The sequence below is a fragment of the Phalaenopsis equestris genome, unplaced genomic scaffold, assembly GCF_001263595.1.
Source record: "Phalaenopsis equestris unplaced genomic scaffold, ASM126359v1 Scaffold000002, whole genome shotgun sequence".
Classification (NCBI taxonomy): Eukaryota; Viridiplantae; Streptophyta; class Magnoliopsida; order Asparagales; family Orchidaceae; genus Phalaenopsis; species Phalaenopsis equestris.
This window is the reverse complement of record NW_018164444.1, coordinates 47,196,525-47,221,540: the sequence shown is the minus strand read 5'-3', so window position 1 is coordinate 47,221,540 and position 25,016 is coordinate 47,196,525. Positions and strand designations below refer to the sequence as shown.

At 35.4% G+C, this 25,016-nt stretch overlaps 2 protein-coding genes across 4 annotated transcripts; one reads left to right on the top strand and one right to left on the bottom strand.

The window, feature by feature from the left end:
* Positions 1 to 146: 146 nt before the first annotated feature.
* On the bottom strand, positions 147 to 13,372 carry LOC110032346 (eukaryotic translation initiation factor 2 subunit beta-like). Of its 3 annotated transcripts, none has more exons than XM_020735952.1 (10): positions 13,274 to 13,372; positions 13,069 to 13,132; positions 12,824 to 12,929; positions 12,678 to 12,733; positions 12,525 to 12,579; positions 12,297 to 12,394; positions 7,573 to 7,718; positions 6,698 to 6,840; positions 5,886 to 5,971; positions 147 to 466 (listed from the first exon to the last, which is right to left on the bottom strand). In XM_020735952.1, exons 2-10 carry the CDS (start codon positions 13,111 to 13,113, stop codon positions 389 to 391), a joined length of 813 nt encoding a protein of 270 aa, XP_020591611.1. In that variant the 5' UTR covers positions 13,114 to 13,132; positions 13,274 to 13,372; the 3' UTR covers positions 147 to 388. The 3 variants fall into 3 exon arrangements, with proteins under 3 accessions (XP_020591611.1, XP_020591619.1, XP_020591602.1); XM_020735960.1 differs by having other exon boundaries at positions 13,289 to 13,371; XM_020735943.1 differs by having other exon boundaries at positions 13,249 to 13,364.
* Positions 13,373 to 18,386: 5,014 nt separating this feature from the next.
* LOC110032336 (receptor-like protein kinase FERONIA) lies at positions 18,387 to 22,283 on the top strand. Its single transcript, XM_020735933.1, has one exon. It carries the CDS (start codon positions 19,115 to 19,117, stop codon positions 21,938 to 21,940), a length of 2,826 nt encoding a protein of 941 aa, XP_020591592.1. The 5' UTR covers positions 18,387 to 19,114; the 3' UTR covers positions 21,941 to 22,283.
* The last annotated feature ends 2,733 nt before the right edge of the window (positions 22,284 to 25,016 follow it).

Here is a 25,016-nt window from a genome sequence, read left to right as displayed (position 1 = left end):
ATAACATATAATAACACTTGAATAATATAGAATAACACGTGACGAATATTCCCTTATATTACCTCTGTCAACTCGACGTGATGTGATTTTATTGGACTCCGGAAGGAACTCTACATGCGGAGTCCTGATGCAATATTTTTTCAGAATTGAGTGGGGTGTGTGTAAATCTTTCAAAAACAATAAGCAGATTTAGTTAAAAACTGCTCCAAAAAAAGGAATGTTTGAGCACGAGAACAAATATTTAAGAGCGTTCATTTAGCAGCTGGCCTACAAAAAAACTGCATGGCACAAATGTAAAAAGAATTCAGAAGTAAACCAGCTTAAGTTGAGTTCAAAGCACTGCTTCTCTGTTTAGATAGGTAGGAATCATTTGAAACTAAGTCTGGAATTAAGCCCCGGCCTTGCGACGACCAACACGAGCAACAAAGCCGGCCTTGATCGGCGCCACGGATCGCGACGAACCACACTGCAACCAAAAGAATTTGATGAAGTGAATAGGGTTATTTACATGTATACCACCCCATTCCTATGTATTTATTTAACACCTAAGCTTCTCTTTTTTACATTTATACCACCGAAATCTTACATAGCACATCAAAATTACGACTATTTTTAACTTTTAAAAACATCAAATAAACTTTTTCATGTATGGTTAAGGTGGCAGAGATGTAAAAGTTGTGTTAATATAGAAATTAGGCGGAATGTATGTAAATCTTCCAAATTAATATAATTAAAAAAAAATTCTGAATAGCATATAACGAGCTTATTTTCTAATGTTTTTCCCCAAAAAATATTGGGACAATTACATGAACAACTCCCAAATTTTCTTGACTGATAGAGCATTAGATTAATTTTATTTATAATGATATCATCCAAATCTTTAGCGTAACCACAAAATTGCAATTTTGCTTTCATTAAATTCTTGTTGGTTCCCAAGTCCCGGCCGTAAAAAGTGGAGGAATGTGTTAGGTAGTCAAAAGCTAGAATAAAATTTGTCAAACAATCATGACATGAATCATTCAAATCCTTGCGTAAATGCAAGGGAGTCTCCTAAAAACGACGCGTTGCATGAACTGAATACAGTGAAAAATGTGCAAAATCTGCTACACCTGCATCCGAGTGTAGTGTCAAGCAAGGGTTCCCACATTACAAACGAATACTGGTAAAGAAGTTAGTCTATAATATTAATATTTGGATAGAATCTTGAAATATAGGTACTCACAAGTAAATTAATGAAATTAGTTGATATTACAGTTCATAGAAAAATAAATATCTTATGTATTCAATAAACTAAATAGGTTGGAAAAAAGCTAAGGGAATTGATAGCTTAGATTTTAAATTTTAGTATTCATGTAGGAGTCGCACTAGAAAGAGTATAACTGCAATTATAGAAAAGAGTTTGAAACATAATGTTACAAAAACTAATATAATTGAAGATTGAATTATAATCCTTAAGATTATTATTGATACTAAGATTATTAATATTATAATTGCTTATGTTTCTCAAGTAGGTTTAGACATAGGTTATAAAGAAAAATTCTGGAATGAACTAAAAGAATTAATACAAATGATACCTCTTGAAGAAAAAATTTTTATTGAAAAAGATTTATATGGATATGTTGGTAGATTGGTTGAAAATTTTAGAAATATTCATTGTGGCTACAGCTTTGAAGAGATTGATGAAGAATACAGAGTTATATTAGTTTTTACTTTAACATATGATTTTGTTATTGCTAATATTTTATTTAAAAAAAGATATGAGCATATTATTACTTATAAGAATGGAACTAATAAAACACAAATTGAATATTTTCTTATGAGAAGAAGAGATCATCAAAAATGTTAAGATTGTAAGGTCATTCAAAATGAAAATTAAGTACTTAACATCAATTATTAGTTTTGGAATTTAATATGAAGAATTATAAGAGAAGAAATACTAGAAATCATTATCATAAAATTAGATTGAGGCACCTAAAAGATAAATAAAACTTTTTTATAGTAAACTTCCATATTTCAGCCTAAAAGATAAATAAAACTTTTTTATAGTAAACTTCCATATTTCAGGATTTAGGATGTTCATGAAGAAACAAATTCTATGTAGGATAAAGTAACAAACACTATTAAATAAGTGGAAAAGATTTATTCAGAGAATCAAAATGAAAAATTTCTATAAAAAAACAAATAGTGGTCAAATAATAATGTGCTAATAATGTGTAAGTAAAGATAAAATATAAGTTGCGTTATAAAAATGAAATTAAATATTAAAGCTTAGACAATTAGAAAAATATAAGATGATCTGTAGGGTGTCTAAGAGAACAATTTGTGACGTTAAAAATTCTATTTTTAGTAATCTTTATAATAGATTATATACAAAAGAAGGTGAAAAATATATGTATAAACTAGTCAAATAAAGAGAAAAAAATAAAAATTTAACTCAAGTAAAATGTATTAAAGATAAAATTCAAAAAATGTTTTTCCTACAAAAATATACTCAACATAGGTGAGCGGGCTATTTTGATAAACTTTCCAATTAACTTTATGAAAAATATAATCGATCTTGGTGATCCTAATATCATTAATATTAATAAAATATTTTATTTTTACAGTTGCATTAGTAAAAAATAATTGGTGAGGCTTTAAAAGAAACCAAGAGTAGAAATCAATAGGAAATGACGATCTCCCAATTGAAGTGTGAAAATATTTAAAAGCTTTCATAGTTTTTTGGCTTGTTAAACTCTTTAATATTATTTTAAAAACTAAAAGACGTTTGACGAGCAAAGGAAGAGTATTTTGGCCCCCATTTGAAGAATAAATAGAATGCTTCGAAGTGCAAATTACAGAGGAATTAAGTTGACGTGTCATATTTTAAAATTATGGGAAAGGATAACTGAACATATGTTAACACGTGTTACAAAGATATATATTTATTGAGAGGCTTGATGGAGAAGTTCAGAGAAAATAAGGAGGATCTACATATGATTTTTATTAATTTAGAGAAAAACATTCAATAAAGCCCCAAGAGAAATCATTTGGAGAGTTTTAAAGAAGAAAGGTGTTGATATGACTTATATTCAAACAATTAAAGATATGTATACTAGAAATGTTACTTTTATTCAAACAGATGACAAAAAATTTCCCTATTTCAGTTAGACTACATCAAGGTCGGCTTTAAGCCCATATCTTTTTCCTTCAGTTATGAATGCTTTTACTGGACATTTACAAGAGGATGTACCTTGGGGTATGTTTTTCGCCGATGATATCTTTCTTGTGATAAAACTAGAGAAAGAGTTCAAGAAAAACTTGAATTATGGAGTGTGCATTCGAGTCTGGAGGCCTTCATTTGAGCATATCTACAACTGAATATATGGAATATAGTTTTAGTTGTAGTAACTCTAGCGACAGAGTTGTAACTATGAGTGATCAAATCATTAAAGGGTGTGAATGTTTAGATATCTCAGGTCTATAGTTCAAAGTGATCATAATATAGATAGAGATTTTATTAGTAGAATTCAAGTTAGTTGGTTGAAGTGGAGGAATGCTTCGAGCCAATCTTGAACTGAACCTGCAATGCTCTATGTCGCAGAATGTTGGGCTTTAAAATTTAAGCATAAAACAAAGTTGAGTGTTGTTGAGATGAGAATGCTTATGTGGATGAGTGGCTTAGCACTTAGACAATATGCAAAATGAACATCCGTAATAGGGATGGTGTAACTCCAATGGAAGACAAAATTAGAGAGCTATCTTAGATGGTTTGGTCACATTAAACGTCGACCATCTGATGATCTAGTTAGGAGAGTAAATGTTTTAGATTCAATTTATGTTAAGAAAGACAGAGGTAAGCCTAGAAAGAGTTTGGAATATTGTATAAAAAATGATCATAATTATTATAATTAAATAAAATATGACACTCAATAGAACACATTGGAGAAAAAAGATTCATGGAGCTAACCCCACTTAGTGGGATGAAGACTTGTTGTAGTTGTTGTTATCATCATTAAATTCTCGATGCCTGAGGAGTGAAGGAAAAGTAATTTGGTCCTCATTTTAAGAATTAATGGGATGCACAAAAGCGTGTAAATTATTAAGAAATTAAGTAGGCAGGTCTACTGTGGAAGCTATACAGTTATTGAAAGGTTTAATGGACAAGTATAGAAAGAGCAAGGAGAATCAAGATATGATTTTTAATGATTCAAAAAAATCTCACGATAAGTTTCCACGAGAAGTCCTTTGGAGAGTTCTAGAGAAGAAAGATGTTAATATGACTTATATTCAAGCCATTAAAGATATGTCTACTAGATTCACATGTATACTAGAGTCGTTACTTGTGTTCGAACAAAAGGAGAATTGACCAAGTATTTTCTTATTTCAGTTGGATTGAATCAGGGATCCGCTTTAAGCCCATATCTTTTTGATTTAGTTATGGATGCTCTTACCGGACATTTACAGAAAAATATACCATGGTGTATACTTTTTGCTGATGACATCCTTCTTGTGGATAAGAGTAGAGAAAGATTTCGGAAAAAAACTTAGAATTATGGAGAACTACGTGGAGTCTAAAAGCTTTTGTTTAATGGATCTAAAATTGAATAAATGGAAAGTATTTTAGTGGTAGTAGCACTAGTAGCAGAGTAATTTCTATGGGTGATCAAATCATTAAAAGATGTAAACGTTTTAGATATCCCGGGTCTATTGTTCAAAGTGATGGTGAAATAGATGGGGATGTTATTGGTAGAATTCAAGTTGGTTGGTTGAAGGGGAAGAATGCATCAGGCCTATTGTGTGATAGAAAAGTACCGCTTGGACTTACAAAGAAAATTTTATAAGATGGTGGTGAGACCAGCAATGCTCTATGGTACAGAATATTGGCCTTTAAAAGAGAAGCATAAAACAAAATTAAGTGTTGCTTAGATCAGAATGTCTAGTTGGATGAGTGATGTGGCTTGACACTTAGAGACAAAATGTGAAATGAATATATCTGTGATAGGGTTGGTATAACTTCAGTGGCAGACAAAATTAGATAGAGTCGTCTTAGATGATTTGGTCACATTAAACATCAATTATCTGATAATTCGATTAGGAGAGCAGGTGTTTTAGATTCAACTTGTTTCTATTATAATTAAATGAAAATATGACACTCAATAAGAGGCAATGGAGAAAACGGATTCATGTGGCACTTTGTGAGATAAAGGCTTGTTGTTGTTGTTGTACTAAATTCTCGAAGACTTGGTTGTTTTAGCACGTGCAAACTCATGGGTTCAATAGTTCATTTTATGAACCATGAATAACTCAAAAATTTAATTGATTTATAAAACATTCAACAAAATTTATTTAAAAAAATAACATCCAAATTGAAAGATTGCCATTAAACTGCAATTAATATTTTTCAATTTCATTAAATTATCAATAATGTAGCTATAGCATGCACAAACATAGAGATCCATAGTTCATTTTGTGAACCCAAGTGTATGTAAATCTCAAAAAAAATATTTAACAAATAAAAAGGACTGCAAATTAAAGTAATCAACCCTTTCGAACAACTATAGAAATTAGTAAATGGAAATATGTTCACAAACAAAGAATCAATTGACAAACAACCCAATACAAAATCAACACTATAATAAGAACACCCATTTAAATCTAAAAAAAAAGGAAAAAAAACTCAAACCGATTTTTATGTATTTTCTTGAAATTATCAATAATTTAATCATATCACACATTGATGTAAGGGTTTGATAGTTCAGTATTTTAAGAACATAGTTACATAGATGCTAGTTTTGTCAATAAAGATAAATTCAGTGGAATGTGCATAAATCTCAAAAAACTAAAAAATAATAATAATAGATAAACACTGTCATTAAGAATGAATTAAATAGAATAAAAGTTACCTGCTCACAACGGAGGAAGAAAAGTCTATTCTCCTTCGAGAGAATGGTATCTGCACTCTTGCAGCCATTGCAAATAACATACTCATCTAAAATCAAAGAAAAACTATATGAGACGATAAAGTAATTAAAGGTAAGAAAAATAACACATTTTCTTGTAAGCTAACTAATTAGCTAAAAACATCACCGATATTAATGGTAAGAAGAAAATGGGAAACGAACAGTAGACTGGTAAACATAATATAAAGTTTTAATCTTAGGAAAATTTACAAACATACCACATAATTCTTACGCATTTACATAATCTGGCCTAAAGTCTGATATTTACATTTATAACAACTTAGTATTAAAAATCTATGCGTGAAAAAATGTGTTTCACTCTTAAAAATTAGTGATAGTGACATTTTTTTGTGATGTTAAATCTTTGAGCAATAAGATTTTAGGCATTAGATATGTAAATATATAAGAATTGTGCCGCATGTATGTGCATGCCCCTTAATCTTATTATGTGACACCTTATTTTAGATGTTGCCCCGAAAATGCCGTTTCACCATGAACAACAAACCAAATAACTTATCAGGAGGTTCAGCTTAGTAGTGTTCAAAACAAAAACTATCAATCCAACCAAGTTTAAAGTATAAAAAATATACATTTCTCCAATGCAAAAAGAATAGTTTGACAACGATGTTAAAACTATTTCATTATTTTATGGATAACTGTGTTGGCCATTTTTTATTCCAAAGCAGCATTTACAAAAGGAAGCAAGAAAAAAACAAAATTTCCCAAATGCAATTTATGAATTTGTGGGAACTTACTGATATATCTCTTAAGAATACCCTCAAAGTTCTTAGGAGCAAATCGCCCCTTCACAACCAATCTCTGCTGCCCATCAAGAGATCCGGTGGTTCCCATTTCAGCAAGTAAGAAAGTCATAACATGCTCCGGCTGCCTGTGCATGCTGAAAATAGCAAAATATCAAGATCAAATCTCATGTGCGATAAAAAGATACATTTAGTAACAGATTTATTATTTTGTTACATATGTTTTTCTTACAAAAAGATTGGAAAAAAAATTATGAGTCCTATAAATGATTCGATTCAATTAACACAGTTTGGTTTGGAAGGTTAACAAACATATCACTCAATTCTTATATGATTACATATCTAACACCTAAACTTCAATTGTTACGTGAATGCCACCATACCTTTGCATGACAAGGTGTATTTCACTTTTAATAAGTTGAAATGGTGGTATTTTTTATGTGATGTGAAAGTTTTGGGTGGTATTAATGTAAAAAAGTAAAGTTTAGATCTTAAATATGTAGATACATAAGAATTGGGTGGTATGTGCGCAAATGCCCCTTTTTTCACTGAAAAGGTGGGGAAACTCTTCTTCATTAAAAGGAAGAAACCAAAGTTTACAGAGCAACATGAATAAGTTGAAAAGAATGACAAAAACATCTAGAAAAAGTACCAAAAAGATTAAACTATAAGATGGTTTGGACTGTGGAGAGAGCCTTTTTCTACGAATGCTATCCATCCAAAACTATTCTTGGGATATAAAATTGAACTGTTTAATTTTATTTCCTTTTAATTTTTATCTGGAGAAACAGCTACTATTTTATTCCTTCAAAATGATAATTACTGTGGCATTAGTAAAACAGTCATGATTCAAACAATCATGGTCATACGTCTTGCAGGAATCCATAAAATTTGCAAAAACCGTCTTCTTAGTTCCTTCTCGGAGAACTTGTGGAGGTCTCATCACAGTTCTGCGCCGGTCTCCAGCAAGTAACGGATTATTCTCACGTAAAGTATTGAAGACCCTGTCCAGAAGCTACAACATTGAACTAAAACATCTGAGCACCAATAAAAGCTTAAATTCCAAACTCAACCAAAAGACCTGTTGTAGAACAGCAAATAAACAGAATAAAAAGTTGATCATGCTCTTACAACCATTCAAAAGTACCGAAGCCATAAAAAAATGTAGGAACAGAACAACAACAGATATAAAGATTGGCTTAGAATTACAAGTTTAATTTTGAATTATAGAAATCTATATTTGAACATAAATCCATTTAAATTAATCTAAAAGGGTTACGCCCTATAGACAAGGTTATCTACAATTATAAAAGAAATTTCAATTGTAGGAAAGGTTTGTTGTGGTATTTAGATCCTTTCCAACAAAATAATTTCAAGAAATCTTCATTCAATAAAATATAAAGTAAAATCACTAACATAAAAAGTGCTCCTACCGTACAAAAAAAAGTGAAGAAAGTTTTTTCACAACCTAAGGGGCAACACATGAAACAAACTTAAAATTCCAAGCGCCAAAACATCAGACAAGTAAACACAATAACAGTTCAAAGTGAGTAAATCATAAATGAAACAACCAATCAAAAGAATACCACTGCGAGTGATGTTGAACATATCCCTCTATTGAAACCCGATAAAATTCTAGTACAGTTGTTGTTTCCCTGGGCTCTTAAAATGAAGAAAGTGTCAAAAATGAAGTTGAGATCCTCAAAAGATCTTAGAAAAGAAAAATTTTAACTCACATCTATAGTATTACACTTAGTTGATCTGTCTACACAGAGAACAAGAAGGATAGCAGAGTATATTACTCCAAATTGATAAATTCTATACTGATGTTGACTTTTTGGTCCTGGATACTCCATCCATGATTGAAATGAAGTGGAAAATTCTCTTGATCTGAAACTTCATGGCTATTGCATAAGCCCTTATGAATTATAGGAATAGTTATATTGAGTTGTTATTTAGAAATTGTGGCTATGAAAGCAAATGTTTTCCACATTAGAAAACAATCATGTAACGGAGATGGTGCCATCATGCTCTAATGATAGACTCAATAATTTTTTTAGAAAATTTTTACAATATAATTCTGAATCTTTAAACGATTTTCTTATTGAATATGATTCAAAACAATTATCTTTATCATAAAAATTTAAACAGCCATAGTTTATTCTTTTTAATTCAAGCTACCTCTTAAAATGAAGCTGAAATCATTTGTTTAAGAGAAACTATCTCCACTATCCAAATGTTTGAGGTTCGAGTGATGCATTTTCCAGCAGTCTCTTCTCACGTTAGAGCTAAATAAGATTGAGAATTTGATAAATCTATCCAGTGAACAAATGTCAACACTAGGATGGACTATACTTGTCATTAATAGTATTTCTCCATCAATTTGATCATATATAATCCATTAAGAGGAAGGAACTCAACCCAAACCACAAAAGAAGATTTAACCCAAAAAAATCACAAGTAGATAGGAAAAAGGTATTAGAAGTTTTTAGATGCAATTATAATCTAATCAATATGTGGATCCAACACTAATAGCTCCTGAGAAATCTAAGGTAATTGCAAGCGGTTCTCATTCTAATCAAAAGTAGTGAAAAAATAGAGCATTTCTGAGTTGGTATAGAAAATTAAATGTCTATCCATTGCAAAAGATCATTTTCCAATACCTTTCATCAACTAAATCTTATAATGTGTAGCTATATATTTTTCTATTTCTTTCTCGGAAGAGTATTCAAGAGTAGTAGTAGAGGGAGTAATATGGAAGACCAGGTAAAAACTACGCACACTTCCAGTACCAAAGGCTTCTGCAGAATTTTCTTTGGATTATGCAATGCCCCAACTAAGCATTGCATGCTTAGCATTTTCTTGATATGATTCCAAAATGCATGGTAAATCTTTATAAATTACTTGACCAGTTTTTGTGATTTCCTTAGTTCTTCTTTATTAATCTAAATGCTGCATTGAATCAAAGTTGAAGACACAAGGATTTGTATTTAGATGAGAAAGTAGTCATTTCATTGTACCATTTGGAATTGTTTTAGAGTATATAGCATTTGAAAGAGGAATCAATGCTGAAAAAGCAAAAAATTTGCGGATCTCTAAAGTTTCTACTCCCTAAATAATAAAAGACGTTAGGTCTGTTCTAAGGTATGTTGGTTTCAACATAATGTCAATTAAGAAATTGAGAATTTTACAAATGTAGCACACAATTCTTATCTACGTGCATATATCACACCTGAACGTTCATATTTACATACAAAGCACTTTGGTTCTTTAAGCCTGTACATTAAATGGTGTATTTCACTTTTAAAAATTTAAATGCTATGTGTGTAAATATGAAAGTTAAGGATGTGAGATACATAAATACATAAGAATTGTGTGCTGTGTGTAAATGCCCCTAAAAAATTGTCATTTCACGATATTTATGTAACCTCATAAACAAAGATATTGAGTTCAACAAGCAAAGTGTGAATATGCCTTCATACTCTAGTTTTCAAACTCCCTTATACTCCCATAATGCAGTCACTAAATTGGAATCTACACTTTGCGATTATCTGTGATGCTAGTAATTATGTTGTAAGAGCCATTGGATGAAGATAAAGGAAGCCCTTTGTTGTTCACAATGCTAATAGAACATTAAACAATGCTCAAATTAATTGTTCTATAACTGAAAAGGAGAACAAATGATTTTTTTGTGTCTCAAATATTTTGTTCTTTAATATCATATAAATTTAATCACACTCTTTTTATATGATTGGCATTGGATTAATAACTAATTCTAGAATTTTTGTTATACAGGTTCAACTTCTAATATGATATCCTCCACTTGATAAATTATCAATTTTAAGAGTTTGTAAGATAAAATTAAGTTTAATTTTATTTAAAAGAGCTCTTTGTAAATAAAAATATTTTTATTCTTATATTTTTCAATTACATGTTTGAGGTGCCAAACATGCAATTGAGTAGTAATTAAAAATCAAAGTTGGAATTGAGTGAAACTCGGAAGGCCTTTTTTCACTGGTCATTATTTTTATCCTTATTCATGTCAATAAATCTTCGGAGAGAAATTTATTTCAAAATGTTGAGCTTCTCTCTATCTTATTTTTCTGATAAATAACTTCTTGTTGATTTATCTTATCTATGGATCAACACCCAAAGCTACAATACAATAATCTCTTAAGCCAAAGTAATGACATATTAGGTAACATCAATGATGATTACTGAGCGAAGAATCATAATTATCACTTTTCTTACTATGATGCTCATGTGCCTTACTCTGGAGCTTATCACTTTTCTTACTATGATGCTCATGTGCCTTAAATCTCTGGAGGATCAAGATGACAAATTATACAGTTCATGCCACAATCATATTTTGATAACCATGTACATTCTCAATCTTAATATTATTATTTTATCATATCATATTATAATAGCCATACATAATCTTATCAACAATGTCATGATCATGAACGATCAAATTGTGATGGTCATGCCTACTCTAATCTCTAATAATATGATTCTCATCCAAAAGTCAACTCACTTTGATCGATCTTTTCCTACATCTTATCAACTCCTTAATCAACCAAGATCAGGTGATGAAATTATAAATGCTAAAAGCAGATCATTTCCTAAAGAAAAAAGTCCGAAGCTACTTCTCCGTCCAATTACTTCAATCTCAACTCCACCAATCAGAGCAATACCACTCTCTTCGACATTATACGCTTTTTCCTGTGTATTATCTTGTAGTTGAACCTAGCTAAGATTGTGAACCGCATGATTATGTCTAAAAAGATGAGCTTGAGTCGGAGTTTACACAAGGCTATGTAGAGAGTAAACTTAACTTATGTTTGAGAAGTGTTCAACTACTATTATTGCGCCACTACCAATATGGTGAGAATTAAACTTATATTGCCGCCTCCATCACAATAAAATAGTTTTGATTATTTGCACATCTATTTGCGACAAACCCACAGATTCTTCATGAGTTGCCATCGCTAACAGCCCCACTAGTCATTCATACTAGTTGTTGACCACCTCCTTGATCACTAGACTATAGTAAATGTATACTTATGAGCATGCTTAGAGTTGTGTAAAAAGCCAATTTTGTGCCAACCACCACAATGTTTACTTTGCAAATCACTCACACACACACACACACACACACACACAAAAATATATATTATAAAGACATGAATAATGTTTCAATGATTAATTCATTATTAGGAAAGTATCATAATTCTAAAACAATTTACAGGGATAATGGCTCTTCTATTGCAATATTCGTAGTTTGATTGATTGAAGATTAAATAGAATTTAAGGTTCCAATTTTCTCTTTCTAGCAAAAAAATACCATTCTCTCTCTTGTTTTTCGCCTCAAAGCCACATAAAGCCGAAACTCATATTACAATCGGCACACTCCAATAAAGTAGAGCTTCAAAGAAAATGGGCAAAAATTACTGCAAAAATCTACTTGACAAAAAATTGCATAAAACTATGGGTTAGAAAAAATCAATGCCCCTTTTTTTCAAAAAGGAAAAAAAAAATTCATCTACTTTCACATATGTGAGAACCTCTTGTGATATATGAAAAAGTATACCTCCTCATATTTGTAATCTCGGTCAGTACCTTCCCAAGGAAATTGTTCGCCTCCAAATACAATTCCCTCTCCTTGCTCATCCTCACCAATTTTTCCATCTAAATCACTCACGCCGATAGAAAAAAATCATTTACAAATAAAACTAATCAATTAGGATATGTAAACTTAGCATATACTAAGACTCAAGAAAAGGTGTAATCTTATATACTATAATCTCATAGCATTTACCATCATTATCCTCCCCTGCATCCACTTCCTCATTTTCATCCACGTCTAATTCCACCTGAGAAGATGCCCAAATTCATAAATATTATGTCAAAACAGCTTCCACAAACGAAATCGCCCCAAAATAAGCACCGCTGCAAACCCATAAAACCCAACCTGCTTCTTCTTCTTCTTCTTCATTCCAGAAAACACAGATTCACCAGCATCTTCCACTACATTTCACAAACACTTCTGCTCTATCAGAAATGCACCCTTCCGAAAAATAAAAAACAGGCAGCATCAACATATCTTCATAATCAAACCTGACAAAGTCTCGGTTGTTTCAACTAACTTCTCCACCTCTTCAGCGATATCTTGAGCCACCGGCTTCTTCTTCTTCTTTTTCTTCGTAGGATCAAAGGGGGCAAGCTATACGAGAGCACCACATATTAATTTTTTATTGCATCTTCATTAATCCTCAAAAGCTCAAATTATATCAAAAAACAATGCCCACACACAATTCCAAAGCTAGTTAACAAGCAGCAATGAAACAAAATAAGAAATATACCTCTGAAATCTCATCCTTCAAATCACTTGCAATATCCGACGCCATATTGTACGCTGCTTTTCGTCTAGCAACAGAAACAATGTACTGATCAAAGGGAGTAGAGATCGACTGTTTTAAAATCAGCGGACGATTCTCTTCCAGAAATCAAAAAAATGAACAGATTTCCGATAAAAAATATACGGGGAGGATGGAGAGGAGACAAAACCCTTGGAACCCTAACTTGGCGGATGAACCCACAGCAAAACGCTTCTGCTCTTTCGCTTCCGTCGCTGCGAGCTGATTGGAGTTGGTCGATATTAGCTTGCATTTTCTTAGGACATTTTTTAATATTTACTTTTTTGTATTAAAATGCATAATTAGAGAAATGATTTGAGAAAGTGGACTTTAGCGCCTAAAAAGCGCTCCCAAACAGACCCTAAGGGTCTGTTTGGCACAACTGCAGCTTTTCAGCTGCAGCTGTGCTGCTCTAGAAAACTGCTGCCGGAAAGTTGTTGTGGGGAAGCTATGCAGCTTCTCAGCTTTTCAGCTGCAGTTGTGCTGCTCCTGCGGGGAAGCTGACTGACTGTTTGGTACAGTTGTGTGAAAACAACTTTGGGACAGCTATTTCTGAAAAAATTACCATGTTGTCCATGTTTGGTAAAACTATTTAAAAGAGAACTGTGACAACAACGTATTTAATACTTCTGAAGCAGAATTTCACTCTGAAATACTTCGAAAATTCAGATGTTCAACTAACTTAACAGTGAATACCGAAAATGGTAAAGGAAAATGAGAAAACCACAATTCATAAAAATCATAGCCAAAATTATATACTCCTCTTCTGGTTAATCATAAGAAAATAAAAGCATGCAACCTTTCAAGGGCTTGTATGAGGACCCCAAATGTAAATTCTAGCACAGCGTACCCCAAAATGAAAAAAAAATGATGAAATAGGGCATAGGAACAATACAAGGATATGCATAGAACCATTGAGAAAATGCTAAAATCATTGGAAAAGCACGCCAAAGGCATAAAAATTTGTCCTCATATTTTTTAGAACAAGACTAAGAAATATGTCAAGGAAGAAGGAGGAAAAAGGAATTACATCCTAATAGACACACACACACACATACACACACATACATACATGCATAGTAATATTGATTAAAGTTACGATCTATGATTTTATAAAAAACAACTCTTATGTATTTACAAATCTAACACCTAAACTTTCATATTGTCTCGGAATAAAAAATGAGGTACAGATTGATTGCAGAAGGAAGAAGGAAAGACCCAATTATGAAAAAGCTCAAATTATAATAGGCCTCCATGCTCATAAACAAAAAAAGAAGCAAGTTTGTCGATTCAATACCCTTCCAACCACGAACTCATGCAGCAACTCTCCAAAATGACAGCAGGGTCTGTCGTTCAGCAACAAGGACTTCGCACACACGGAGGATGAGGGAGCGGAGGAGAGATTCGAGTGAAAGACGGCCTTCTGAAAAACAAAAATTTAACGTAGGAGGAGGATGAGGGAGCGAGGGACGATTTCGAGCGAGGAAGGAGGAATTTCGTGAAAAACGAGGATGAGGGAGCGGGGAAGAAGATCGGGAATTTTAGGGGACTTGGTTGAGGATTTCGCGAGCTGTGAGTGATGGAGTTAGGGCGAAATCGGGATCGCATACGAACATGGACCGCAACCGAACAACGAAGAAGAAGGGCGGAATCAAGGAGGGCACCTGCGTAAAATGCCAAAGGCGCTGAGGGGTCGATTCCGCGGCTGGTCGATTCCGCAGCTCGCTTTTAAGGAAATTCGCGGGCCACCGCTGCGTAACCGCTGCCCCAAACACTGTAAACATGCGGCCCCCTGTCGCGTCGTTGCTCTACCGCCGCCCCAAACGGGGCCTAAAAGAGAAGCATAATAATAAGTTAAGTGTTACCGAGATGAGAATGATTAGGCAGATAAGTGGCTTTACACTTAGAGACAAAATTAGAGAAAGTCGTCTTAGATGATTTGGTCACATTAAACGTCGATCATTCGATGATCTGATTAGGAGAGTAGATGTTTTATATTCGAATTGTGTTACCTAGGAAGACTTGGGCTTATTGTATAAAAAATAATCTTAATTTACTAGAACTAATAGGCTGCAATGGAGAAAAATGATTCATGGAGCCGACCACACGTATTGGGATTAAGGCTTTGTTGTTGTTGTTGTTGTTGCTTTTGTATTAAAATGCATATGATATACACATACGTTTCATCTACTCATATATTTAATATTTTAATTTTAAAATATATTTGTATAACACTAAAATTTTTAGATTACAAAATTAATTTAATTATTAATTTAAAATTATATAAAAATTTTTATGTATATATTTTGACAAAATAGTCAATTAAATGGAGAAGATTTCAAGTAATTATCTAACGTAATATGGGCATAATAAATTATAAAGTTATGTAACATAAAATTCTAAGAAGTTGTTAAGTACCATGTATTTCACTATGCAATCCACTCTTAATAAATGCAAATCTTATGCTAAAATCAAGTAGAAATATATTTTTAAGTATAAGAATCATAATGATTGAAGCATAAATATTTCTTTCAAGGCATGCATCTATGTACGTGTCGTCAACTACACCAGCACAACCCTATACTAAAAGAGAGACTTAGAAATATATGGATTGGTATCAGCTAAATTATGTGCCTGCAATCACTTAATCGCATGCCCTGCAACAAAGACTCGTCAAGATCCTTGATAAATAATGGGTTGTACATGAATTGGCCTATCGCGAGGGTGCTTGGTTAGCTTTATGCAGTCAAATGTGTGGCTGGTGTATAACTCGGGTCTCTGAATGAATTCTTATGGAGCAGTTCTTTCAAGTACTACGACCCGAGCATTTCTTCAAATGAATTGTCAATGTTTAGCTTTATTTGTCCATTTCAATTCACTGACTGATAATATCAGAATTTCTTATCAAGTAGTTCCTTCAAGTACCTTAATATCTTTGTTTAACTACTTGAATTCCTAATCAAGTTTCAAATTAGAGGGGTTACTATAAGAAGCTTTTCAACATTACTTTTTGCCACAAAAAAAAAAAACTATTACTATCAACCATTACATTAAAGTTTATTTCAAATCTTAAAATGACGAGTTAGAAACGAATATGAAAAGATGATAATACTTTCAGACTATGGGCTTGTTGGGAGTAGCTTATAAGTGTGAGCGGCGTTCTACCATTTGGTTCGCACATTTCGTCAGTTTATCCAAATACGGGGTTTTGTATTTGTGAAAAACACGGCCCGTTTCACACAGCCCGAGGGATGACCTCTGCAGGCCTCGTTTTTGTTCGCATTATTACTCACGTGCCCCAGTTATCGTTTGCTTCCCGCACTCCTCCGATGATTGCCTATTCACAGGCGGCACCGCCAACTCCATTGTGTATGCTTTTCTGCTAGTTTTCACAATCCTTCCCTTTCTCAGCCAACATTCTTCTGCCTTGACTCACTCCCGCTGTTGAGCCCCTCCCCTTACCGCAAAACCTCCCCGATCGCCTCCATTTCTGACTCCTCGGACTTGTCCGCTGCCTCGTAATATTCTTCAAAATCGCAAGATTCATTGTCGATCCGACAGTGATCTCCCACCAGCGGTTAAGCCGGAGGCAATCGATGATAGTGTCGAGCGAACCTTGGAGAGCAAATTGGAAGCTAATGTCGGCAACGATCTTTTCAAAGTGTTTCTCAATTTAGATGGATTTGGTTAGGTAGAATCCTTAGATTAACGTCGAGAAGAAATGGAAAACAGAGGAAGCGAAAGAAGATCATGGCAGATAAAAGGCTGGAGGAGATTGCTCTGGCTAATTCAAAACGTGCCAAAAGGTTCTTCTCTATTTTATTAAGTTTTTCGCTCTCATACACAATCATAGATTGATTTCTTGTTGTTTGATTTCAGAACAATGGCTAATCGTCACTCTGCTGCTCGTTCAAATGAAAAAAAAGGTGCGGCATGTTTCAGAGCTGGAAAGCAAAGTTCAGACATTGCAAACTAAAGCTACAATATTATCAACTCAACTAAATTTCTTGCAAGTGACTCTTCAAATTTCTTACTCTTTAAAGTTATTTATCCACAGACTGCTGCAAATTGATTGTTTTTTAAACGCACAAACCTAACAGCTAGACAACTTATCCAGACCAGAGGCAATTTGATTTCAGAACAATGGCTAATCGTCACTCTGCTGCTCGTTCAAATGAAAAAAAAGGTGCGGCATGTTTCAGAGCTGGAAAGCAAAGTTCAGACATTGCAAACTAAAGCTACAATATTATCAACTCAACTAAATTTCCTGCAGGTGACCCTTCAAATTTCTTACTCTTTAAAGTTATTTATCCACAAACTGCTGCAAATTGATTGTTTTTCAAACGCACAAACCTAACAGCTAAACAACTTATCCAGACCAGAGGCAAATTGATCATTTATCTAGAAACAACTACAAATCAGTTGTTTTCCAAAATCACAAGTCAAACTGTCAACCAGTTTATCTGGATCAACTGTTAATCAACAGCTTATCTGGATCAGTTGGCAACTGCCCCAAACAAACCCTATATCAACTTGAAAAATTGTTGTTGTTCAACCTGTGCGCGCGCGCACGCACGCACGCACGCACGCACGCAGTTTGACCGATTATATAAACCAATTACATAATCTCTCTATTTATATAAGAGAAAGTACAATGTAGCTATGTTACATTTTTACTTATACTTTAAAGATAATTTGTTCTATGTACTGTTGATATTTTACATGTATGAGTGTGATGCTCGGCTGTTCTATGACTCGGTCAGCTGAACTTTAATTTGCTTTGGGTAGGCAAGATCATCCTGATCATCTGAGGTTCGCTCGGTCAGCTGCATTTATAGATCGATTGGTTGATTATGACCTAACATTGAATTTTTGACATTTGATGGGAAGCCTGTAGCGTCCCCAGGTTGTTAGAGATTTTAGGAAACCAAATCTTATCTAGGGTCCTCCGATCATCTTTCATTCGTCCTGTAGTCCGGTCGACATTCGCCTTGTTGGTTCGGCGCGGCAAATTTACTCATTTGAAAAAGTGTCTCGTGATCTTCTGTCAGTGAGTCCTCGTTCATCATATTTTTTTCATTTGGACTATTGGATCTCCTGAAGATTACTGCTTACACATTTTTAATTGACTTCGGCGCGGCAAATTTACTCATTTGAAAAAGTGTCGTGATCTTCTATCAGTGAGTCGTCGTTCATCATATTTTTTTCATTTGGACTGTTGGATTTCCTGAAGAATACTGCTTACACATTTTTAATTGAAAATGTGAATGCCCCCAATATGTGTTACGGGCCAATTCGGGTCAGGCAGAGCCCACAACACCTGTAATTTGAAAAATTGCATAGATTCATACAACATCACCACGTCGAGCAGGCGCCTCCCATCCGACGGCTGAAATTATCTGAAACACCTCCGCCTTCGAACAATGAAAATATCTGACGGCTGAAATTGCTCATCTCTCCGCCCCATCACACCTGTAACCCACATCGAAAACCAGTTCTGGATCCAACTGTCCGTCGGCTTCCTTCATTCTCTTTTCTCCTCCTTCCACAGCTCAGCAGCAACTACGCGGCATGAATCAAACAACACTATTTGTCTCCAATTAACACCAACAACCTGAATTCTTTAATTTATCCCCACGTTCTTCCATCAATTCAGCCAAATAATCTGCGCGGCACGGGTCTTTCATCTCCTTCTTCTTCCTCCTCCCGTCGCTTTTCATCCCCGCAGCCGGCTCTTCTCTGCGATATTTGGTTCTCTTCTCTTCTCTCCAAAGTTTTGCTTTTGTTTCAATGTAATGCTTCTATTCTTCTTGATCGATTCAGTTCTATCTGAAAAATTCTTTTTTTTTTAAATAATTTTTAGGGTAGTTTGTTGAATTTCTCTCGTCGTTGTAGTTCTTTCTTAAAAGTTCGGTTTTTTTCTTTCACTGTAACGCTTCTAGCCCTCTTGATTCCTTCAATTCCATCGTCAAGACCTGTCTTTTAACCTGTAATGCTCGTATTCATCTCGTTCTATCCAGTTAAAAGATACAGATCCACTTTAATCGATCTACTTTTTCAAAAATCCCATTTATTTCAAATTGAGCAGATCGGCGGACCAAAACCGTCGATGAAGAAGACGCCGCGGCCGCTCCTTCCCCTGTTTCTCTCCCTCATATTCTCTTCCGCCGTCTCCATCGCTGTTGCCGCCGATTCCGGTAGCACTACAGCCAACACAACCTTCATCCCCCGCGACTACATCCTCCTCAACTGCGGCGAATCCGGCCAGCACACAGACTCCGATAACCGCACATGGGACGGCGATGCCGGCTCCAAGTTCTTTCCGCCGTCACCAATCTCCACGACCTCCACTGCTTCAAACCAGGATTCCTCTGTTCCTCAATACCCTTACCTCAACGCCCGCCTCTTTACCTCCCCCTTCACCTACTCCTTCCCCCTCAGCCCCGGCCGTAAGTTCCTCCGCCTCTACTTCTACCCTTCCAACTACTCCAGCCACGACGTTTCTTCCGCCATCTTCTCCGTCAACACAGGCCCCATCACTCTCCTACACAACTTCTCCGCTTATCAAACCGCCCAAGCTCTTAACTTTGCTTACCTGATCCATGAATACTCCCTGAATGTCTCATCTCCCACCCTCAATCTCACCTTTACCCCGTCAACCAACTATTCCAATTCCTTCGCCTTCATCAACGGCATCGAAATCGTCTCCATGCCAGACATCTTCTCTTCATCCACTCCCCTCCTGGTTACTGGAAGCGAAACTTTAACTCAGTACCAAATCGAGGATGATTGGGCTATGCAGACGGCTTATCGTCTCAATGTCGGTGGTCAGGCGATATCTCCGACGGCGGATTCCGGCTTGTTTCGTTCTTGGGCAGATGATTCACCTTACATCTACGGAGCTGGGTTTGGAGTAACTTACTCTGCTGATCCAAACGTTTCAATTGAATACTCGACTAACGTCCCCGAGTACATAGCTCCTGTCGATGTGTACTCCACGGCGAGGTCGATGGGACCTTCAGCTACTGTCAACCTGAACTACAATTTGAGCTGGATTTTGTCCGTCGACGCCGGTTTCTTCTACCTCGTTCGTCTTCACTTCTGCGAAATTCAGTACCCAATCACCAAAATTAACCAGAGGGTTTTTGATATCTATCTTAATAACAAGACAGCGCAGGAAGGAGGTGATGTTATTGCTTGGAGTGGTGGGATAGGCAAGCCAGTTCATGAAGATTACGTTGTGACAACTTCAGGTTCTGGAATGGTGGATTTGTGGCTCGCTCTTCACCCCAACACTGAATCCAAATCTCAGTATTACGACGCAATCTTGAACGGAATTGAAGTTTTTAAACTTCAGGATACAGACAACAATCTTGCAGGGCCGAACCCCGACTTTCTTCCAAAACCAGATGTTGAACTCGACAGAGTTTTGATTAGAAACAAAGTCTCCAACACCAGTAAGACTCCTGGAATTGTTGGCGGTGTGATTGGTTCTATAGCTTTCCTAGCAATCTGTTACCTTGCACTTATGATTCTCCGTCGAGCGAAGAAGAGGAAGGGGAAGGATTCCAGCTCCAGTGATGGCTTTTCCGGCTGGCTTCCCATTTCATTATACGGAAACTCTCATTCAGCTGGTTCAGCAAAGACAAACACCACAGGAAGCTACACTGCTTCACTCCCATCCAACCTCTGCCGCCATTTCTCCATCTCCGAGATCAAAGCAGCCACAAACGGCTTCGACGAAGCACTCCTTCTCGGGGTAGGGGGCTTCGGAAAGGTTTACAGAGGAGAAATTGACGATGGAACCAAGGTGGCGATAAAGCGGGGAAACCCCATGTCAGATCAAGGCGTCCATGAATTCCAGACTGAAATTGAGATGCTCTCAAAGCTCAGACATCGCCATTTAGTTTCTTTGATCGGTTACTGCGAGGAGAACAGGGAGATGATCCTTGTGTATGACTACATGGCCCATGGAACCTTCCGCGAGCACCTTTACAAGACCCAGAAGCCTCCATTGCCATGGAAGCAGAGGCTGGGCATCTGCATCGGCGCCGCCCGCGGCCTCCATTACCTCCACACCGGCGCGAAGCACACCATTATTCACAGAGATGTGAAGACCACCAACATTCTTCTCGATGAGAAATGGGTAGCTAAAGTTTCAGACTTTGGTTTATCAAAGACAGGTCCTACTCTTGACAACACTCATGTCAGCACAGTGGTGAAGGGAAGCTTCGGCTATCTTGATCCAGAGTACTTCAGAAGGCAGCAACTTACAGACAAATCTGATGTTTATTCATTCGGTGTGGTGCTCTTCGAGGCTCTCTGCGCGCGTCCTGTGCTGAACCCTAGTCTGCCGAAGGAGCAAGTAAGCCTCGCCGAATGGGCGCGCCATTGCCAGAAGAAGGGCATTCTCGATCAAATCATGGATCCGTATCTGAAGGGAAAGATTGCTCCCGAATGCTTCAAGAAGGTTGCCGAGACGGCGGAGAAATGTGTGTCGGATAACAGCATCGATCGGCCGGCCATGGGGGATGTTCTGTGGAACCTCGAGTTCGCGCTGCAGATGCAGGAGAGCGCTGAGGAGAGCAATGGCGAGTTGATGAGCGGCGTGATGTCGGATGGGGAAGGAACGCCGCTCATGTTGGCGGGGAAGAAGGTTGCCGATGATCCGGGAATGGATGCATCTACGACGACGATGACGACGACGACGACATCCAGTGCGATAAGCATCGGCGGCCGAAGTGTGAACAGCGAGGATTCCGATGGGCTCACGCCTAGCGTAGTTTTCTCGCAGATCATGAACCCTAAGGGAAGGTGAGAAAAATCGGTTTTTTATTGTTTGTTTGTTTAATTTTGAAATTTGAGAAAACTAAAGTCTGGATTACCTTGTTTCGACCATTTTGATTCTGAAAAGTCTGTTAGTGATGAGTTGTTTTATAAGCTATTTGTTGTTTTGAATATATATAAAGTTGCTTGAAGAAAAAACTAGGCTTGTATATGAAGAAAATATTGCATATTTATTATGTATACTTACAAGTATGGATGGAGTCATCAAGTTAAAATTGTGGTGACATAGTCACTGCATAAGAATTATGTGGTATTTATGTAAATGTCGCAAGATGTTTTGGTTGTGATGTGGGTTTATATTAATGAAGATTTGTTCATGGTAAAAACTTGCTCTCATTGCACTGGTTGTACCGTTTTTCATTGACATGTTGATGATGTTATTAACATGATTAGATGATGTTAATATGTTATTACCTTAGTTACACGTTGATAACTTTTATTAACATAGTGATGATGATGATGATGATGATTGTTAGTTTGTCAATATTATGATGTTGTTTGTATACAATTGATGTGGAAGATTTGATTTTGACTTGGGTGTGGTTTTAACCGATTCGAAAGTGACTGATTTATGATTAAGTTTTGAGGAGTTTTAATTCGAGCCCATTATTTTTATAAAATATTTTATGAACAATTGAAGTAAATCATCATGCATATATGTCTTGTTGATGATTTTTATAATTCATATATTTGGCTAAGGTTGATTCGATTTGAACTAATTTCGAGCGTGTAATTTTGGATATGAGCAAATTGATTGACTTTTGGTCAATCAAAATTTGAATAATTTTAGAATGAGTTTTGAGTTTCGGTGGTCAATTAGGAGTTATGAAAGTGAATATTGACCGTTGTTGTTGGATCTTTGCATTTATATATAAAATAATAAATTAGTGAGTTTTTCACGGCACTGTAAGATTGTTGGTGGTCTAAAATGCAAAATAGATGTAAAACTGTCTTAAACATACCCTTAAAGTGAAATAAGATTTATATTCTCATATATAAGGTGTGAAGATTATTAGCATTTAATTCAATAAATTGTGAGGAAAAAAAACCCGAACATTTTTTCCTATAACAATTGAGTACCATTTATGCTATAAATATTATGAAGATTTTATGTATATGTGATAATATATTATTTTAAGAAGTTTTCATTCTCCAAAAATCTAATATTACATATTTCACAATTAAACTTATCTATTTATATTTATATCACCTAAAAATTTAAAATAAGCTCAAAGATAACACATTCTTCTTAGAATCAATAACTCTGTTAGTCGTCCTCCACCTGTCACATGCTCCCTAGCTCGATGTGGTGGATCGTCGTTGTTCTTGTTTTCAACATTTTCGTCCCTTTCTTCTTCTCTCTCTCCCACATCGGATTTTGCATCTAGCCGCCACCGACAAGACCTCTAACTATCCCAAGCACCCAGGGGCAAAACCAATCATTTTTTTTTTTTTTTGAGGGGGGCAAATTGTCCTTTTAGACCCAACATGGGAGGGGTCAGAGCAATAAGGGCAAAATAATATTTCAAGAGGGGGCGAAACTGATATTTCAGGAGGGGCAAATGACCTAATTTCCCTTTTGTACAAGTAAGAAATTGGGAGGGGGGCTCCAAAGAGGAAACACCAGTTGGTCTGTCTCTCTCGATTACATCCCATCTTCGGGTATTTACTCTCCCCTTGCCACTTGTTTCATTAGAAGCTAACCATGACATCCTTCACATCATCAAGTGAGCTATATCTTCTAGTTTGTCTTCTTTTCGCCCCTCAAACAAGGTATTGTAAATGTAAATATTATATCACATTTCTTTGACGATGAACTCAGTGCTCAAAATGAGGTCACTGAAGTGGTGAGATTCAAGTAACACCTTATTACTGACCTGTTACAAATGTAAATAAATTTGTTTATGTGTGAAAAATATAATATTAAAGGCTTTGAGTGCTATGTATCAAGGATCTTACCTGAGCATCCACTGTTCTGGCACTCTGCGCTCCTCTGCTCGTTTCCTCGCCTCCTCTGCCCGAGCTTCTGTTAAATAGAGTTTATAACAAGGAAATGTAATCAATTGTCTATTTACCAGTTTGTCATTACTTATATATATAAATATATAACAGCTTTATGTAAAATGAATTAAGTCAGTAAGAAAAACTTATCTTTTCTTATGGCTCACAGTTTGTCATTACTTATATATATAAATATATAACACCTTTATGTAAAATTAATTCAGTAAGAAAAACTTATCTTTTCTTATGGCTCATCTCTGGCATTCATGTTTCCTTATGCTCGGCTGATCAAGATTATGATATTCGACACTATGTACTTAAATCTCTCTCACATGTCGTCTTTTCGATTGATACGGAAAATCTATGATCATATTTTGTATTTTGCTTATGTATATTCATTTTTAGCCAAGGGTGTTTTCTAATGCCCTATTTTTAATGCATTCATGTCACATATCCATAGAAAAACTCAATATTATCTTCTCTTTTATGTGTTTGGGCCATTGTTTCGTCTCGATCTTATAAATTGTGCTATTAATCGTTCATTTAAACTTTTGAGTTGATGGGTGTCCAACCATGGAACCACCATTATATAGCGCTCAATTTTGACCCTTTCATACATAATGAAATCTACATATATATCACACAAATTATATGTATTCACACACACACACACACACACACACACACACATATATATATATACATATTAAAAGAGCAACAGACTCTAATTTTATCACACAATAAAAATAAAATATAAGTCCGGGAAAAAAGTCTCAACACACACACCCTACAAATGCACAAAGAAAATAAAAAATGACCTCTCTCCAAAAAAGGAAAAAAATGCACCTCACCCACACAAAAACACAACAAGACTCCAACACACAAAACACCAAACTACAAAGCCCCAAAAAACTGCACAAAGCAACGAGTCAAAATTGAAAACAAAAACAAGGAGCAACCAAAAACCATCAATCTACTCAACACCTTTTAAAGCTAAAAGCATCATATTACGAGGAATAATCTTAGAAACATTAGCACCCTGCGTC